This window comes from Dicentrarchus labrax, unplaced genomic scaffold (genome assembly GCF_905237075.1).
Source record: "Dicentrarchus labrax unplaced genomic scaffold, dlabrax2021, whole genome shotgun sequence".
In the NCBI taxonomy this organism is placed as follows: Eukaryota; Metazoa; Chordata; class Actinopteri; family Moronidae; genus Dicentrarchus; species Dicentrarchus labrax.
Genome location: NW_026136722.1, coordinates 3,238,634 through 3,259,257, shown reverse-complemented (window position 1 = coordinate 3,259,257; position 20,624 = coordinate 3,238,634). Strand labels below are relative to the sequence as shown.

Here is a 20,624-nt window from a genome sequence, read left to right as displayed (position 1 = left end):
TCACTTCCGCTGTCGGAACTTAACAGCGTGACACCGAGCGGAAGTAAACAACCCAGTCGCTAGCAGTGTTAGCTGTGTGTCGCTGCTCAATGAGCTGGGAGACTGCATTGTAGCCGCAGTGCAGCTAATGAGCTCATTTGTAATTGAACAACAATGTCTTCAGTCGAGTGTTTGAGAGAGTTTGTCACCGAGCGACTGACTGCTGCTGCTGAAGAGATATTCGGAGTTTTTATAAAAACTATCGTCGAGTACGAAGAAGAGATCAATCGTCAGCGCAGACTGCTGGATGTCTTCTGCAAACCTGAAGTCAAGTTACACAGGATAGGTGTGTACGACTTTATTACATCTATAACGTGAGATAGAGGAGGTTTAGTCACTGTTACTAACTGGCTCGCATGTCTGCATTTTTCCACCATCCCGGTAGTAACGCTGTTATATCTATACGATGATGATGATGATGATGTTGATCGATACGGATTTTTTTTCTTCTTCCAATACGTTAACCGATCGTTAGCTGCTTCTCATGGCCAATATCGATAAGATAACCAATCAGCTCAGATTTTTGTATTGTAAAAATAAGGTAACAACCAGCAGTGTCTACACACCAGAGGGTAAGAGAGGCTTTAGCTGTAGCTACAAGTGAGCAATTGATAATTTAATATTCAATTTAATTGTATTTGTATATTACAAGAGTTATCTCAGATAGAGCAGTCTAGACCGTACTCCATATAAGATTATTTACGGACGCCCAAATGTTTCCACCATGAGAAAGCATTTGGCAATGGCGGAGAGGAAAAACTTCCTTTTATGAAGCAGCAACCTGGAGCAGGGCCCGGCTCTAGGTGGGTGGTCGTCTGCCTCCACCGGTTGGGGTTAGAGAGGGGGAGGGTGAGAGGGGGGGGGGAGAGGGGTGAGTGTGTGGGTGGTACAGGGAGAAGGACAAAGACAGAGACAAACGTGCACAGCAACAACTATACTAGTAGAAATGACTAATAGTGATGATGGAAACCATGACAACGACAACAATAGCCACAATAACGGGGAATTAATGAATAATATTAATATCAGTAAAATCAGGAACGTCTTAAGCCTACTCGTACATGTGGAGAGGGTGTCTGCCTCCTGAACACAAACCACAAGTAGCCCTGCATTCAGAGAACACAGTGTTCTAGTGGGGTAAGAGGGTACTGTGAGCTCTTTAAGACATGGAGGAGTCTGACCATGAAGAGCTTTGTAGGTGAGGAAGAGGATTTCTGTTGTGAATTTTACAGGGAGCCAGTGCAAAGAAGCGAATAAAGGAGAGATATGATCTCTTTTTCTAGTTCCTGTCAGTACTAACGCTGCAGCCTTCTGAATTATTTGTGTCTAAATGGACTTATAGGGGCAACCTGATGATAAGGAGTCATCCAGTTTAGAAGTAACAGATTCATGGATAATAGTTTTTCTGCATCTGTCTGATAGGATGTTACGTAAGTGAAAAAAAGGAGTCCTACAAGTTTGCTTTATGTGGGAGTTGAAGGACATATCCTCTGTTATCCTCTCTCTCTCTCTCTCTCTCTCTCTCTCTCTCTCTCTCTCTCCCCAACTGGTGGAGGCAGACGACCACCCACCTAGAGCGGAGAGGTCTGTCTGAGGTTTCTGCCTCTTAAAAAGCAGTTTTTCCTTGCCGCCGTCGCCAAGTGCTTGCTCGTGGTGGTACTGTTGGGTCTCTGTAAATAATGTTATAAGGAGTTCGGTCTAGAACTGCTCTATTTGAAAAGTGTCCTGAGATAACTTGTGTTATGGCGCTATACAAATAACATTTAATTGAATTGTTATAACCAAATCGGCCATCACTATTATTATGACAACAAAAATATTATATATAGTAATAATATATATATATATTCCTTCTGTTGTCTGTCCCTCCAGAGCTCCCACAGCAACATGTCTTTGTGGAAGAGGCGGTTCCTGCTGACCAGCAGCTCTGTAACCAGGAGAGGAGCACCAGTCCGGACCAAGTGGACCCAGAGCCTCTACAGATTAAAGAGGAAGAGGAGGAACTCTGCACCAGTCAGCATGTAGAGCAGCTTGACCTAAAGCAAGAGACTGATACATTTATGTTTACTTATGAGGAAAGTGACTACAATGAACCAGAACCAAAACATGACCAGCAGCTCCTCTATTACAGCTCTCATGTAGCTGAGAGCCGAGATGAGAAAGGAGGCAATTATGGAGCCTCAGGGTCAGAGCAAAACAGTCAACATGAAGGTCACAGTAGCAATGTTTACAACCTTAACATGTCAGGGATTGGACATAACACTCACACAGCTCAAAATTCTTTCAAATGTGACACTTGTGGAAAAGAGTTTAGGCATAACTCAAAACTGCAGAGACACGCGAGAGTCCACACAGGGGAGAAGCCGTATTCCTGCATAACATGCGGGAAAGATTTCAGATTTAGCAGCGGCTTAAAAGTCCACATGAGAACGCACACAGGAGAGAAACCGTACCTTTGCAATACCTGTGGCAAAAGATTCAGTGACATGCCCGGATTAAAAAAGCATGTTAGAATCCACACAGGAGAGAAGCCGTACCTTTGCAACACCTGCGGGAAAAGGTTCGGTGACATGCCTGCTTTGAAAAAGCACATAAGAATCCACACAGGTGAGAAGCCGTATTCCTGCATAACATGCGGGAAGGATTTCAGATTTAGCAGTGTCTTGAAAGTCCACATGAGAACGCACACAGATGAGAAGCCGTATCTTTGCAAGACCTGCGGGAAAGGATTCGGTGAGCTGGCGGGATTGAAAAGGCATATAAGAATCCACACAGGAGAGAAGCCCTATTCCTGCAAAACATGTGGGAAAGATTTCCGATTTGGCAGTTACTTGACAGTCCACATAAGAAGAGCCCACACTGGCGAGAGGCCGTACCCTTGCAAGATCTGTGGGAAAAGATACTTTGACGCGTCTCATTTGGCAAAACATATAAGAACACACAGCAAAGTAGCTTTGCAGTTGTAAAATATGTGGCACGTGATTCAGTTCTAGTGTTTTGCGGTCAAAACACAGAAAACCTCTTGTAGGTGATTGTACTGTGCAAAACATTTTACTCAAATCACACTTGAAAAAACACCCTAGGATCAATATAAACGGGACGAGGGGGTCTCCTGTAGAGACGTTCCTGAGTGAAATGGAGAGGATTTCAGGGCATAAAAAAAACTGGGAAATTAAAGTCCCCTGAAATAAATCGTCATCCTTTTTTACATATAAAAAAATATTCATTTATTGAAGTCTAGATAGATCGATTCATCGTTCAGTCGATTATTTTGCCTTTTTGGCATCAATCTACCGATGCTGTAGAACAATGTTAGCGTTCTCCTTTGTGAGTTTTTGGGAAGGTGGTGAAAAAATTTAGTTTCCAGCCATCTATCCTGCTGTAAACCTTTGCTTAAATGTCCTCATCTTTTCTAAATATTAACACTTTTCTCACATCCTAACTGAAAGCTAATCTAATCTAAACCCATTACTGACTAGTGTTTTATATATATTTAAAAATATAAATATAAATATGATGTTATAATAATGTAGTTGAATTATGTCATTAGACATACTATAACCCCGTTCTTCTTTAAATATATTCACATTCTGTAATCTATGGCATTAACCAATGTATTTATCTGTTTCATTAATAAAAATTTAATTTTAACAAGTTACTGACTAAGATAACTAGGTTTATTGTGCATGGAATGATACATGACTTTTCTTTGTTTTAATATCAGCATTACATATCGGCCTTCAGTCGCACTGCTCTCTAAATATCAGCGTCGGCCATTGAAAAACCCATATCCGTCGAACACTAAAGTATAATTAGCCATTTATATGTTTATTGCCTCATTTATTTATATCATATTTGTGTATTTCATAGCCATATTTTGCGTTTGTTTGCGTTCAGCTCAAGCTCAACTTGCTGATTTTAAAGGTCCAGTTTGTAACATTTAGGAGGATCTATTGGCAGATATTGAGCATAATATTCATAGGTATGTTTTCATTAGTGTATAATCAGCTGAAAATAAGAATTGTGTTTTACAATGAGCCGTTTTTATCTACGGAGGGAGTGGGTCCTCTTCCATGGAGGCCGCCATATTGAACTGCCATGTTTCTACCGTAGCCAAGAACGGACAAACCAAACACTGGCTTCGTTACCATAGTTTCTCCTACACGCTTGGAAGGCTGAGCTGTATTCAAATGGGGGCAATCTGCAACTTACTCTCAAGATGCCACTGAATCCTACACACTGGTCCTCTAATAGAACAATGGCCAAGTATCAGGGACAAAAAAACTTGTCATTTATCAGAAAAGAAGCCTATTAAGTATGTATGTATTTAAATACATAATACAGACAGAACTGTATAAAAAGTATAAAAACATGAAATAATCTGCTCAAAATGTATCCTAATCACCCATTTTACACAAATCAGTTGTAGTTACTGAGTTCACTGTTCGGGTTCATTGTACAGTTTTAAATATAATATGAAATATCCATAAAATATAGTCACTTCATAGTCAGGGATGGTCAGTTTAATAAATTACAGAAAAGGGTCCTTTAAGGAAAAAGGTTGGGAACCACTGACCTTGTGGCCACCATTTGAACCAACACTTCTTCGTTCTCCGGCAGGATGGGCTGTTGAGTTGGTGGTGTCCGATGGCCTGCCATACTTACAAGATCCAATGCTACCTTTGCAGTTCTGCATACACCCGGTCTGTGCCGGGGTGAGGCAGATGTTCATCCATGTCTTTGATGCAGAAGGTGATGATTGATTAGCGCTTTCAATCCTGATGAGTGCACTGATGTCGCATGCTCAGGCGTCTTTGGCCAGCGTTCATCACTCTGCTTACGAAACAGGGCACCCTGACTCCAATGACTAAGCTCTGCCAGAGCCAGGAGTGGCTTACCTCTGGTTATGTTGTCAGCTGGGTTGTTCTGGGTGTCTACGCACTGCCAAGCCTGACGGTCGGTCAGCTCCTGTATCTCTAAAATGCAACAAAGACCTTAAAGCTGTATGAGTCTGATTGGAGCCACTCCAATGCTGTGGTGCAACCAGATGCCAGTGTTGTCTGCCGGATTGTGAGTGTTGTAAGACTAATGGACTACCACAGTTGGTTGATTACTTGCCCACTGGCTTTGATCGAACCCTCCTTCAGCCAACAGGAACCTTTCGATTCACCAAAAAAAAAACTGGATTCACAAATGCCAGTTTGAAAGTTGTAAATGTTGGGAAGATTGTTTTTTGTGTATTTACAGATCTTTTTATGTATTTGTGGAATGTGGATTACACATGTACACATGAATTGTCAAACTGTTTGTTCACTATGTGTCATTTCTCCAGGCTCAAAACCGCAAAACCATTATTATAGGAAAAAAACAGCATGTACATTCATATAAAGTGTTATAAAAATGTGTAGAATAAATATAAACGATAAATGAATATAGAGCCAACCATGTCTTCTGTGTGTGTACTGGAGGCTGCATCACGATCTGAACTGATTCAGGTGAGAGACCATATACTTGAAAAGCGTGGGAGAGATTTCAGGTCTAGCAGTAACATTAAAAGCCACATGAGAGCTCACACAAGTGAAAAGCTGTATCACTGCAGCACAGAGGTTTCAGGCGCAGTCGGACCCACACAGATGAGAAGCCGTTTACTTGTAAAAGACATGGAAAAGGTTCAGTTCAGTAAAAAGATATAGAACGTCTCAGTTTTGGCGATTGGTCCATTCTTGTATTTATTTATGTTAAAGTATATTTGAGCAACTGCGTTTCTCAGAACAGCCACCATTCTGCATTATGATTCATTTAACATCTCTTACTTTAAATATGTTTTACTAATAATACTATTGTCATGGAAAGTGAATATATATATTCAGCCTCTCTCTATTTACTCATGACATTTGATTAAAAACTGAAAAGAGCAACACTTGTGTAGATGTTAACATTTGAATTTGAATTATTCACCCCATTTTAATCAAGAATATTTATAATATTTATATATTTATAATTAACAGCTGTAGTGACAATAGTTACCTTGCAGGTTAACGTATAAAAAGGTCTAATGAGCCTATAAACTAGGATGTATTATTAAACTATCCAACAAGTTGTAAAATGGGTGAAACTGAGCTCCACCTCAACTAGCTGCTACATAACAGATATTAACACATTATGGCATCCACAGTTCTACAAAATGACTATTTTAACATGTTTTATTTTAGATACATTTTGCTGATACTACTTCTGACATAACATAACATTTTATACCCACCATGAGTTACACTGTGGTCTTTCTACTGAAATAATCTCAATACTTCTTCCACTGCTGCATCGTTGTTTTTTTATGCAGAAACACAAATTTTGAATAAAATACCATCAAGTGAAAGCGGAACAAAAAGTTTGGAGCTTAACATCCAGCAGAAGTAAACAATAAGAATAATATCATTTGGTACTTTTTTTCTTAACTACTACTTTGGACTAACAGTATTTTTTGTTACTTTGCAGATAATGATTTTGCATAAAAACAAAGGAATTGTGGTCGAAGAACAATTTGTCAATATGTCAAGAAAATTAGTAATTAGAGAGAGGTTGAATATCAATTTGAGTAAATGTATGTGCATCCTGTAGTTTTGGTTACAGTAAATGTGTTGTTGTAGAATTCTAAAAAGAGAAAGGCCTCAGGCATATTGGTGTATCGGATGATAGCTGTTTTCAAACAAAGTGTTGACTAACAGATTCCTTATTAATATCTTATTTTCTGGTTTTTGACCACCAACTCTGACAAGACAGAAACGGATTTTAAATCTTCCAATAGTATTATTAGTAAAACATATTTTAAGTAAGAGATGTTAAATTAATCATAATGCAGAATGGTTGCTGCCGGCGCCACATAATTATATATAACTTTCACTATCATATAAATATTTCGATTTATTTCCATCACACTGTATCTAGATCAGTCTTTTGAACTGATTTCACAATAAAACTACCGACAAACCCCACAAGACACTGATTTTTTTGAAAAATGTTTGACCTTTGTCTATCACATCACACCGTTATTAGAACTGTGCATTCACGATTCCCAAGATATAAAAGAGTGATTGTTCTGAAAAATGCTGTGACTCAAATTAAATATACTATATAAAGACACACCCAGAAAGAATGTGAACAACTTTAACTTACCTGAACCTCTTCTGCATGTTTTGCAAGTATACAGCCTCTCATTTATTTGGTGTCTCCCTATTTGGGACTTATACTTTATATATTTGAAATACTTTTTACCTGAATGAGTGTTACAGTGAGTCTTGAACATGGTAGGGTTATATACATTGTTAGTGTGACTACTGCTTTGGTGATATCTCTCCTGGGGTTTTGGCATTTGCCTTTCTAGTTCATACTGAGTCTCTTAGTTAACTGGCATCAACCAGCAACTATTCTGATAGTAATTTTATCTTTTAAGTTGTCATCAGAAATGCCCAAAAATGAGGTCCTTTTATCTGTTTGTCAGACACATAAGTAAGAAGTGAGGTAGTGTATAAAAATAGTTAAAAGAAGACACATTCACATTTAATAGGACTTCTTACATGGTGATGGTAATATAAAACAGTGATGTTAGTTGCTCTGAAATGTAAAATCTGCAGAGATGTGTAGGAGGCTTCCTAAATAACATCTTATCAAATATTACTTTGATTTTAAGTCCTTGTAGAGATGGCTGGATCATACTGAAGTGCCTGTGAATATACTGTTACAATACATTGTGTCAAATGATTAATACCAACTGACTGATGACATTTGAAGCTTTAGAAAGAGCTTCATTCAGTTTTAAATTTTGCAGCTGAACTATAAGATAAGAGGAGATATTACTTGAGAAATGTACAGGAACATTTCCACCTGATCCCAAGAAACAATGTAATACAAGTGAATATTACATCACATTACGACTCATATAAAATGTAAACAACCATAAAGTGAAAACACAGTGACACTGGGTGTGAACTACTCCAATAAGGTACTTTCATCTTTACAGTAACATTTAAATGCAGCACTTAAAGAAAACTCAGAGGTGTTGTAGAGCTTCAGCTGCTGTAAGTCCTACAAACCACCAGAGGTCACTGTGATGCATCCGTCCATCATCAAGTCCATGTTCCAACTTTAAACTACAAGTGATTCTGAGATGCTTCATAAATAGAAAGTCAGCAAAAACAACAACATTACACTATTATTTTATTTTTTACACCACAAGCATTAACATTTTCCTCCATTTGGGAGATCACGACTGCTTCAAAGAAATACTGCAATCACATGAGGGGAAACTTAACGCCAAGATAACGTCAAATAACCTTCTTATAGAAAATATTTTACATTCAATTAAAGCTTTGGCAAAAGTGGATTTCACTCAGTAGGTGAAAACGTCCCTACAGGAGCTTCAGCTCGATGGTTTCTCCTGAGTAAATTGCTCTTTATGTGTTCTTTCAACTATGTGGTTTGAGTTAAAACTTTTCCCACAAGGGCTATTGTAGGCCCTTTTTCACAGCAGCAATTCTGACATGAAACAGTAGGGTAAACACAGGTGTTACTACTACTACTACCTTTCCAGTGAGCCAACATGCACAACAGCTGCACCCTGACTCTGACCCAAATGGAACCTTAATTAGTATAATTAGTAACATCCATGTTTACTTAATCAAACTGGCTGATGTGAAAAAGGTCTACAATTTGGTTCCTCACTTCTGCGTTTTGACCATAAACTGCTAGAACTGAATTGTGTCACTACTTGCCTGTATGTGATCTTATATGATTTGCCGAATGAGAAGTGGTTAAGAATCTTTCCCGCAGGTCTTGCAAAGGTACGGCTTCTCACCAGAGTGTGTCCTCATGTGGACTATCAAGTAGTGATGGGCAAATGAAGCTTTTGTGAAGCACTGAACCACTTGAGCCAATTGTTTCGAAAATGGGTTCATTACTCGAAGTTTCAGTTACAGTGACCTCTCCTGGCAAAGTGCAAGGCTGCAGTCAAATTAGGCAGGCTGGTTGGTGGACAGGAGGCTTTTAATTACATACAGGCATTCATGCGCACACGCACGCACTCTCTCTGTCACACACACACACACACACACACAACACACACCTTAATGAGCAGCGTTGGAAAAACTGTAGAAAACACCTTTTGTTCTGAAGCATCTTTGCTTTGATCACCCTTGGATTTAAAGTATCTTTGCTTTGAAAATTCTTATCTATATTATGTTCTATTTACAAATAAAGATGATGAATGTGTGTATTGTGTTATTGAGGAGAGAATTCTTGGAAATATAGCATAGGTTGGGTGTGCTTGTGTAACTATGGCGGGGGGGATGGGGAACACTCAAGGGTTTTTATTATGGTACATCATTTATTCAAATGTTTTTGGGTTGAGCTGGTTTCTTTTCTTGCTCACAATTTCTTCACATTTGCGGTTATAAAGTGGTTCTATGGAATTGTAGTTCAGGGTTTGAAGCACGTATCGAAGCTTCAGTGTTGCACTGCCATCACTACTATCAAGTCCCCACTTAGTCTGAAAGCTCTCCCACATGTTGTTCAAATAGATGGCTTCCTGCCTGTGTGGATTCTCATGTGCACCAACAATGTACTACTCGGAAATCTTTCCCACACACCCGACATGAATATGGTTTCTCTCCCCGTGTGGATACTGAGGTGAGTTTTAAGTACTGACGACTGACTGAATCTTTTCCCACATGTGTTGGAGACATATGGCTTCTCCCCTGTGTGGATTCTCGAATGAATTTTCACGTCTGGCTTCCAACTGAAGGTTTTCCCACATATTTTGCACAAGTATGGCTTCTCATCTGTGTGGACTGTGGGATTATGCTTTTTTAATCCTTGCATATGAACGAACCTTTTCCTGCAGGTGTTGCAAAGGTACGGTTTCTCTCCTGTGTGCGTTCTCATGTGGACTTTTAAGCCGCTGCTAAATCTGAAATCTTTCCCACATGTTATGCAGGAATACGGCTTCTCCCCTGTGTGGACTCTCGTGTGTCTCTGTAGTCTTGACTTAATCCTAAACTCTTTTCCACAAGTGTCACATTTGAAAGAATTTTGAGCTGTGTGAGTGTTATGTCCAATCCCTGACATGTTAAGGTTGTAAACATTGCTACTGTGACCTTCATGTTGACTGTTTTGCTCTGACCCTGAGGCTCCATAATTGCCTCCTTTCTCATCTCGGCTCTCAGCTACATGAGAGCTGTAATAGAGGAGCTGCTGGTCATGTTTTGGGTAGGTGCAGAGTTCTTCCTCTTCCTCTTTAATCTGTAGAGGCTCTGGGTCCACTTGGTCCGGACTGGTGCTCCTCTCCTGGTTACAGAGCTGCTGGTCAGCAGGAACCGCCTCTTCCACAAAGACATGTTGCTGTGGGAGCTCTGGAGGGACAGACAACAGAAGGAATACTACAGGGATGAAACAGAACTCCTCTATTTCATGTTATAAATGTAATAAAGTCGTACACACCTATCCTGTGTAACTTGACTTCAGGTTTGCAGAAGACATCCAGCAGTCTGCGCTGACAATTGATCTCTTCTTCGTACTCGACGATAGTTTTTATAAAAACTCAGAATATCTCTTCAGCAGCAGCAGTCAGTCGCTCGGTGACAAACTCTCTCAAACACTCAACTGAAGACATTGTTGTTCAATTACAAATGAGCTCATTAGCTGCACTGCGGCTACAATGCAGTCTCCCAGCTCATTCAGCAGCGACATTTTCTGAACTACAGCTGTGAACTAACATCACTCACTCGCAGACAAAAACAAAGATGCAACGGTGGAAAAAGTATTGAGATTATTTCTGTCAGTCTTTTAAATTTAATTTGCACAGATGAGATCATTTTCAAAAATTATCATTTATGACATTTGGCAAATGCTCTTATCCACATGAATCATTATTAGAAGAGCCACCACTATACATATATAGAAGTTTGTGATTGTTGCTCAAATATACTGTAAGGTGTGTAAATACAAATACACACTTATTGCCAAACCTCTTCCAGGTGTTTTGCATGTACACAAATTCTCACAGCATATTTCAGTCATGAACAACACCAGTATGTTATTGTTTAATAATTGAACAAACTCTCCCAAGAATCAAACACAAGCATTTATCGAAGTGAATAAAAATAATGTGAAATTAAAAAAAATTACCCCAGAGACAAAACTGAGACTAGAACTATACAAGACATTCAATTATACAACTATAAACTTTTCTTTACCTGTCAGGATTTCTCATTTCTTTCAGTTCCATCGCTGAATTTATTCAGTTCAGTGGTTTGGATGAGCAACAAGTGGAAACAAATAAATAAATCAGCAGTAAAACTGAAAAAAGGAAGAGCAAAAGGTAAGTTATGATCGGGGGAAAAAACGAAGAATGAATCAAGTGGATTTTCATTGAAAGTGTTTTTCTTTGGGCTCATATTTGCATTTTCACAAGAAGAATAGAGGATTAACACATTTTGAAAGTTGGTTTCAGACAGTGTAACATTAAAACAGCTGAAAATGGAAATACTCCAGTAAAATACATTTGAGTAAATGTACATATAACATATGTTACAATGGATTGAATGTGTAATTGCTCTATGGCCCATTCTTGTTGTCAGTCAGTCCTTTCAGAAGGACAAACTGAAGCCTTATATCGCACTCTGTAAAGCCACTGCACTGCTTTGGAAAAAATTAATTTGACCTCACAGAACATGGGAGTTGCTGGTCTAACACTGCCTCGACCTGCAGCAACTAACCTTAGTTTGTATTTGAACGAATGCAATAACACACCAAAATCACACAACACAAGCTGACCAATCGAGGCACTGATGGACAAACAATTATCGTGTCCCGCAAAGTAAAATTACTGTTTTGTTGTTTGAGTCAGGTGGCTTTAAAGAGAGCATAGATCAATATAAACAATTACATTTCCCGTTGAAAAGGGCTGTCTGGCGGCAAGCTAAAGTGGTGAAAATATTCTAAATATAGCGTATACTTAAAGTAGCATTGATTTTTTTTAATAATACAGAGTTTTTTTTTACACAATTCATTCATAGGACTGTTTATTTTATAATTATTTATGTTATTTTGAACACTGTGGGGCTCCGTAAATCTCAGAAAAACAGAAGCTTCCTGCAAAAGGGATGAAAGAGCTGTTTTCATGTAACTGAATCTAATCCAGGTGAGATGCAGTAAAAACATACCAATAATAGATAAAGACAGAAATAAAACAAACACGTGGCTTCATGTAACATTTTATGGACTTTATTCTTTTTACCTCTATTTTCTCTCTGAATTCCGATCCCCATCTTCTGTAGCTTTATAATCAAAAAGGTAAAATACACCATTTCCTGTCCAAAACCAACTCAAATCTGGCCTGTCTCTAACAAATGTATTTTGTTGAATGTTCATATACAAAATAAGAATGGCAGATATTTTTCATTGCTTTATATCTACTGTACAGTGAATTTCTTTTCATTTTAACTCCTCCAACACAAGCGTGCCTCCTCCTGCTCAGTCTCTCCTCGGTCCAGTCAGGAGTTTTACTTCTTAACGATCTGGATGACGTCCTCGTGCTCCATGATGTGCGTAAGGCCGACCCTCTGAGGGCTGTACTTGGTACTGGTTCCCTGGAGCAAACACAGACGACACAGTTCAGAACTTCGACTTTTGTTTGTGTTTCAAATGTAGTGAACCACTACACAGTGAACTAGGTTTCAGAATAAGATACTGAGCAGCAGTGAAGAGATAGAGGCATCTCCCTGCTTCTCATGTATCATGGCACAGTCAACACAAGTGTAGCTCAAGGGGTGGTTTTAATTTGTACCTTTTCCCCTCACACACCTAAACCATAATTACCAATTACTAATTTATGAGCTGCAGCTGGGTTTACTGTAATTAATAATGTGAGTTTGGACATTTAATGAAGCTGAAGTACAATGACGATGCCATCTGGTCACATTTTTCCAGCTGCGAGTGCATACAGTACATTTCTGTTGCACAATCCATTGTGGGATTAAAGTATCATCACCACACTCAAAAAGCTTGCAATGTTAATATATAGCCTATGCCACCACATAAGTATAACTCATTCGTAACTTTTCTAGAAATTACTACATCCTCAAAGAATGGCTGGAACTACTGTGTAGTATAACTTGTACACCAAAAAAGATATTCACTGGTGAATTCTGGGAATGTGCTAAGTAGCAGAACTTCCAATGTATTAGTCAAGGTTTTATCTTGGAACACCTTTAAAATCGTATCTGATTTGCTCACCACCTACTAACGAGGGACTGGTTTCAGACTCACTACCACAATACCACAAGCGTTTTTATCATTACAGATGCAACCACAGTCAGTCGTAAAAAATACAAGGAACACGTTCCTTCATTCAGCTCAGTCCAACTGCTTTTCGTTACTTTAAGGTCAAATGCAAATCTTTACAGCAAGAATGACCCATGAACCACGGTTAAGTGCTGTGTTTTTTTAAAATGAATGGACAAAAACATACTCAACCTCAAACTTGTGTAAGTTTTGTGTACCATTACACCTCTATTATGAGGTCCACCAATAAAAGGCAAAGCAGGCATAAAAATCTACAGCTGTCTTTGTTTATTCTACTCAGTCAACATGAGAGATTTAGTTCAAACTGTTTTCAATGAGTTACGTTTCTGAGGGTCACTGCCTTTGGAAAGGTTGCATTTACTTACCCAAACCAGGGCATATTTGAACTGGCTGGCTAAGGTTCTGTGGATTCGATGGCACTGTGGGTAGACAACAAAAAGGGCACATAGTCTTATTATTGATCAACAAATGTTGTTGAAGTGTTTGAATTCATGTGTGTTTTACTCACCACGTGTTCTACACTTGCTCCTCTCCTCATAATGATAGCATCATTAAAGTCTGGGCGCTCTAATAGAGAAAGGAGAAATTAATTATTTAGAAGGTGTGCTGCATTCATGTGCATGTGACAGTCATAAGGAGAGCATGAGGGGAAGTTGCGTTTGTACCTCCTCTTTTCTTAGTATAAATGCAAATCAGAGCCAGATATTCCCACAATGTCTCCAGAAGGTATTCCAGGTTCAACTTCATGCCACAACTGAAACATACACGAGGACAGAAAAAGGAGGAAGATGTTGAACTCCCACATTTATGCAGAAAAAGAGTGAGATGACTGTTTCCAACCGAGACTGTCGTTATTATCACACACACACACACACACACACACACACACACACACACACACACACACACACACACAAAAAAACAGATATCTGACCTGATGACAACACTGTTAGGTCTGCGAGCCAGGCGGTCGACCTCTTCGATGGAGATTTGATCCACTTTATTGTACACCTGTAAATAACACAAATAATATAGGAGAGATTTAAAACGAGTGTACAAAAGCTAAAACAGACAAAGCGAGACAGATTTGCCAAAACCTCATAACTCCAAATATTCACAATACATTTCTTTTTCCAAATATATTTTCTTTACTTCACAAATGATGATACTATGGCTTGAAATTTTTCTGAATCTTTGGATTTGGGTTTCCAAACTATTAGTATTTTAGAGGTACGAGGCTTTGACTCAACCCAGATGATAAGCATGAACATACATATAGGCAAGGCATGTAAACTCTGTTCCCAACGATGACATCGATGAACTCGTCCGGTGTGCTGTCCTCCCTGAACAGGACTTCTGCGTTAAAGATTTCTGAGGAGGAGGAGTTAAAGAAATCAACCAAATACTACAGTGACTTCTTAACAAGTCCGTGAAAGAGACAAGAGGACTGAGTCTTCAGGAATATGCTGCCTCTTCTAAAGGATACTGTATTCGTGAAGGATGAGCTGAACTAGCTTCTCTGAGCACTGGGTGAGAGGAACTGTGGAGTTGTAGGAGAGGCCGCCACCTTTCTTGGGCTACAGGGAGAGAGAGAAATCACATATATATATACAAAGTTTAGTGCAACAGTTGGAATATTCATTTCTGGCCTGGTTGTATTTTGAATCATTTTGGGGGTTTTTTTTGTCTTGCTAGCAGAAAGGCCCAGTTGGTCTGTCACACTGCCTGATTTTAGCCCTGATCTTACAGTCACCCAACGTTTTTGGAGATTGCCGAAAAATGCCCACAGATCAGAGGCAAATCGGTGATCGCTCCCATGAGCATGATCGCTATGTGGAAGCAGCGAACCAGTTTGTTACTTTGATAACGGCTGAAAAAAAATCCATCACACACACATATAATGATTGTAAGTTGGTGTGCAATTCGTTGTGTATCTGATCCACCAACAGGCACTTATTTTAGTGGCAATTTTTAATTTCTGAAACGGTCTGCCTTCATTCCTTCGTTATTTACCCAATGAAAGAGTGCAGCTATAACAGAGACTGAGCAAGGTACGGTGACAAAATGTAAAGTTTGTATGGAATACGGTTCATCTTTATGGATTATATTGATAGTAATTTGACAAGACTGTGGGCATATGACAGAAAATCTACCTTGAAATAAATATTTGGTTTCGTCCTGTTGAGTCTGATGCCCACTGACTCCAACTCTTTTTCTAGAAGTTCTCTAGAAACATAAAAAGAAAGAAGTTAAAGGAATGAATTAGTTAATGAAAACACTCACATGCCCCTCGAACCCCCTCTAACAGACTCACTCACTCACTCACACACACACAAACAATGAGTGTCACACACACCTCTGAACCTCTCCTTTGGTGGCATCCAACATCATGATGACAACGTCCGCTGTCCTGGCAACAGCAATGACCTGTCGACCTCTACCCTTACCTATTAAAGGTCAAAGAGTCAGTGTTTATACCATATATACACAAAATAGATATATTACAGATCTCTACTGTCTGTTCACTTCAGGTTTAAGCAAACAAAACATAAAAACATTCAACCTAAGGTTACCTTGGGCAGCACCCTCAATGATTCCTGGCAGATCCAGCAACTGGATGTTGGCCCCTTTGTACTGAAGAGCAACAAATAACAGTGTAAATGGAATATTGCTGCACAGTGTTTAAAGCTGCAAGTGTTCAGATACGCCTTGGTGTAAAATGTGTGTACCTCTATGACCCCAGGTATGCAGGTGAGGGTGGTGAACTCATAGGAAGCAGCTTCACTGGCTGTTGAGGTCATCAAACTGAGGAAGGTGGACTGCAGGACACAGTAGAGGATTCAATTAGACCAGCGGCACGTGGTTAATCATTCAATTCTGTTTCTTTCTGGTGACTTTGTCCATCACGACAAGAAAGCAGGCTCAGTTGTTTGTATGTTAGATACAGTGCTACTTTTCAGATCCAGACCACAAAACACAATCCATGACCCGCCATGTTGACGTACCTTACCCACAGAGGGGAAACCGATAAGAGCAACACGAGCATCTCCTGATTTCATGACATCGAAGCCCTCGCCTTTGGCCCCCGCCGACTTGGAGGGCTCGAGGAGCTGAGCTCTGTATTTGGCTAGCTTGGCCTTGAGCAAGCCCAGATGGTACTCAGTGGCTGGAGGAATGAATGTAAAAAACAAAATGTGTTTCAAAGAAAGTCTTATTCTGTTCTGTTATAATACATGTATATATTATACATGTATATATTATACATATAATAAGTGTATTAAAATGAGTCTGACTCCAAAATTAAGTAGGTGAGATCTGAAGAAAGGCTGCTGTTCACCTGTAACACCAGCACAACAACCACACTGGTATTGACTTTAATTCAATTAAACATATTAGATATTACTTAAAGGAGCATGAGGACTGCTCCTTTCATTGTAGTGGCAACTGTCACCAAGCTTATGGTGTGAATTACAGCGTTAGAAGAATGAGTAACATAACACTGACACACACACACACACACACACAAATACACACACTGACACACACACACACACACACACACACACACACACACACACACACACACTGACACACACACACACACACACACACACACACACACACACACACACACACACACACACAGCTGGCTATAACTTCGTTCATGGTGATGCTAACAGTTAGCATCGCGTCTGTCCCTCTCTTACCTTTGTTTTTCTGTGTCCGAGAGATTTCTCTCTCTATTTCCGCGATTTTGTCCAAGATCCCCATTGTGTCCGCTCAGCAGGGCTCCAGCTACACCGCCGTGGAGAGGAAACACAAACAGAAACGTGTCAGTCCACAGTTGTTAGCTTTGTTAGCCACCCGGCTAAGCAGCTAACCAGTGGGACGTAACAGTTGACAAACCGCGTTAAACACAGCCGGTCAACACATACCGCAAGACGAGTGTGACTGCAACAGTTTCAAACGAGTTAAAATGGTATAAATGTACACTTTGACAGATGTTACACTCAGCGGCATGCACAGCTGACTGACATCACACACCGGAACTCGGTCCGTGCCCGAGAAAGGTCCGGGTGGAACACAAGTGGCTGTAACGCACATTTGGTCCCGTGTGTCTCTCCGCCGCTTACATCAACCGGGAAGTGTGCAGCGTCACCATGACATCGTCCAACCGGTAGAATAAAATATTAAAAAGTGATAATGTGTCCAGTCAGGCGCGGCTGCGTTTCTACAGCCGGGCTTTCCTGACGTGTGTCGATGTTACAGGTCGGTCGGGGTTATTAGATAATAGCGAACATGGCTGCGCCCACAGGACCGAAAGGCACATCTGCCTCCAACCCGACCGGGTTTGAGGGTTTCCCGTTCGCAGTGGCCAGCAGACCACCGGAGGACGGCGCCGGTAAGGAGCAGGAGCAGACCGGGGATGTGAAGAAGAAGCCGTGCAGGGCTTGTACGGACTTTAAAACGTGGATGAAGGTCCAGAAGAAACAGACGACCGCTGCTGTACAGGTGACTCTTATACAGTGGTGAAGTTAAAGCTTGGATACATATTGGTTTATGATCTAATTTACTTCTTTAATTGAGTTTTTGTTCCCTTCTGGAGCTTTATCAGAACGTTTGCTGTCCCATGGTCATCCTGTAATACCAGAGGCCCTTGGGAGACACTGGTGCAGAAAGAAATGTCCCTACATCTGGTCCAAACCCTTTTAATATCATTTATTGTTTATATTAATCTCCAAGGGACAAATACTCTTTTCTGGCTGTGGTGATATGGACACAAGTAGTTCATGTATATCCACAAATCAACATAAATCACTTGAATCACCAGCTGAGTGACTCTACTGTGTGTGGCTCTACGTATGTTTGCATACCCCTGTCTGTATGATTCTGCAGGAGACCCGAGCTGCAGAGTCAGAACCACAACCGGACCCACAGTGTCCATTGGACAGGGAAGAGTTGGGGCGCAGCACGTGGTCCTTCCTGCACACTATGGCAGCATATTACCCCGACCAGCCGTCTTCCACCCAGCAGCGAGAGATGGGGCAGTTCATCAACCTTTTCTCCAAGTTCTTCCCCTGCGATGAGTGTGCAGAAGACCTCAGGGGCAGGTCAGACCACTGTGCTGCTTTAGGTTTAATATGCAGGCTGACAGAGCCGTATCAGGTCTTGTAGCATCTTAACTTGGAGTAGATTTGTCTAGAAGGCTCATGCTGAAAGGATCTGATCAGTGATTATACAGGTTTTACTCCTTTTATCTACAAATCAAGGTGCTGCTGACAGGTTTTTAGGTTGATAAAGATGTATTTTAAGTTGGGTTGTAACAAAGCTGAAAGCCACGGTTCTTTTATCTTGTTGTCTTTGGTTTTAGAACAAAAAAGCAAACAGATCAGGAACTGTCACATTGTCTCATATTAAGAAGAAGAGCAGACAATTTCTAAATGCAACAGTTCTTCTCCACAGATTGAAAACCAATCAGCCAGACACCCGGAGTCGCCATTCTCTTTCTCAGTGGCTCTGTCACATCCATAATGACATCAACATCCGGCTGGGCAAACCCGAGTTCGACTGCTCCCGTGTGGACGAGAGGTGGAGAGATGGATGGAAAGATGGTTCCTGTGACTGAGTAACTTCTCTGTTTCTCAACCAAGACTCACAGTAAAACATGTTCCACTAAACCTCTTGTTCATTCCTGTTATTGAGGAGTTTTAAAAGTTTAGGATACAAATCTTTTATTGAAATTCTTTTACCCAATCTCTTGTGTGAAATACAAAATGGCTTTTTGTGTTTTTTTGGGTCATCGTTTCAGGTGCGACCCTGATTTGTCTGTTTAAAGCAGTACATTTAGCCATTAAAATTATTGTTTCCCGGTCTGTTTATAAGTTGTGTTTTGAAATTGTATCCCCAAAACAGCCAGTACAACACTAGATAATCAAATTCTTAAATGTGTGAATGAATCATATTGACTTAATTAAACAATCCTTCTCGTTATGTCAGCTATAACTTATAAAATACTTTTGAATATGTCAGATAAATATATATATTTTACCTAATGATGATTACAAATTTATTTTTCATTGAAATACTACACATGTGGTATTGTGTGTACGTGTGTGTTGTGGGCTTGGTATGCCTGAAGAGTATGGTAATTTATTGGCATAAATTAGTGCTGAATTTGGTAACTATGTAATTAAATGAGTAGCTGATCATTAAAGTAATTGAATTAAGTAAAAATATACCTGTATTTGTTGATTGCAACTTCTCAAAAGTGATCATTTACTTGTGTTTCTCTGTTTCATGTACATGTTTTGGCTGTTGAGCAGACAAAATAATCAATTTTAAAGACACATTTTGGGACCTGGTAACATACAGCAGCCATCTGTCATTATATATATATATATTTTATAGAATAAACAAGTAATAAATAGGTATTAGATCAGCGGATTAATGGGTAATTGTACCTGGTAGTTTTAGCACCATATGAAGCCTTTTCTCTTCTAGCCAAGGGCATTTGAGGGCCACAACTTTCCATGAGACCTGAGCTGTGTGAGTGTTATTAATAAACTCTCTGATCATGTTATTTAAGGAACCAGTAGAGGACAAACACACACAGTCAAACATGTCTGCTACTCCACTGCTACTATTTGTTGTACTGTTCATGATCCTATAAAGGATTTTTGTATTTGAATCCTCATTTTATGTCTAAATCCACAACCAGTATGTAGTGTGAATTATCTGCATGGATAAGACGTGACTGACCTCTAGTGGTGTGAGCCATGTCTGCATGATACTGTAGCAGCTCCAGTTGGCCATTTTCATAACAAATGAAAAATTGTTTTACAATACCAGGGTTTACTTTATTAGTGAGATATAACCCGCTGAGCAGCAGTTAGTGTCAGATCTGTTTTTCACTGTATTTAATTTATTATATAATAATAAAACATATTTTATTAGTATTGTGAATGTATGCATTGGACAGTCAATTAAAGCTGATCTGAGTTGAGAAAGTTTAGTGTTCACCTAAATGCTCATTGTTGAGGCCACAGTAATTGGTGAATATCCCATGATAAGAGACTTGTGATTATATTGTGTTTTGGTATTTGGCACAGCATCATGAGACTTTTATCCATGCCATATTTAATAACTGTAACTCCAATGTTTGTGACTAATGAATGAGTCACTCTGTATTGTTTGCAGTCTACACACCTCGTGGCCTATATGTGTCCTAT

At 39.7% G+C, this 20,624-nt stretch overlaps 3 protein-coding genes across 4 annotated transcripts; 2 read left to right on the top strand and 1 right to left on the bottom strand.

Annotated features, from left to right (window-relative positions):
- The first annotated feature begins 49 nt into the window (after positions 1–49).
- Positions 50–5,470, top strand: LOC127355868 (zinc finger protein 501-like). The gene is made up of 2 exons (XM_051387132.1): positions 50–325; positions 1,912–5,470. Exons 1-2 carry the CDS (start codon positions 154–156, stop codon positions 3,003–3,005), a joined length of 1,266 nt encoding a protein of 421 aa, XP_051243092.1. The 5' UTR covers positions 50–153; the 3' UTR covers positions 3,006–5,470.
- Positions 5,471–12,299: 6,829 nt separating this feature from the next.
- On the bottom strand, positions 12,300–17,473 carry drg2 (developmentally regulated GTP binding protein 2). 2 transcript variants are annotated; one of them, XM_051387133.1, is made up of 14 exons: positions 17,331–17,473; positions 17,103–17,190; positions 16,401–16,561; positions 16,125–16,214; positions 15,969–16,029; positions 15,752–15,842; positions 15,549–15,621; positions 14,882–14,972; positions 14,669–14,766; positions 14,330–14,406; positions 14,061–14,149; positions 13,904–13,962; positions 13,761–13,814; positions 12,300–12,680 (listed from the first exon to the last, which is right to left on the bottom strand). In XM_051387133.1, exons 2-14 carry the CDS (start codon positions 17,164–17,166, stop codon positions 12,594–12,596), a joined length of 1,095 nt encoding a protein of 364 aa, XP_051243093.1. In that variant the 5' UTR covers positions 17,167–17,190; positions 17,331–17,473; the 3' UTR covers positions 12,300–12,593. The 2 variants fall into 2 exon arrangements, with proteins under 2 accessions (XP_051243093.1, XP_051243094.1); XM_051387134.1 differs by lacking the exon at positions 17,331–17,473 and having other exon boundaries at positions 17,103–17,324.
- On the top strand, positions 17,473–19,631 carry gfer (growth factor, augmenter of liver regeneration (ERV1 homolog, S. cerevisiae)). The gene is made up of 4 exons (XM_051387145.1): positions 17,473–17,572; positions 17,665–17,907; positions 18,292–18,506; positions 18,859–19,631. Exons 2-4 carry the CDS (start codon positions 17,695–17,697, stop codon positions 19,019–19,021), a joined length of 591 nt encoding a protein of 196 aa, XP_051243105.1. The 5' UTR covers positions 17,473–17,572; positions 17,665–17,694; the 3' UTR covers positions 19,022–19,631.
- The last annotated feature ends 993 nt before the right edge of the window (positions 19,632–20,624 follow it).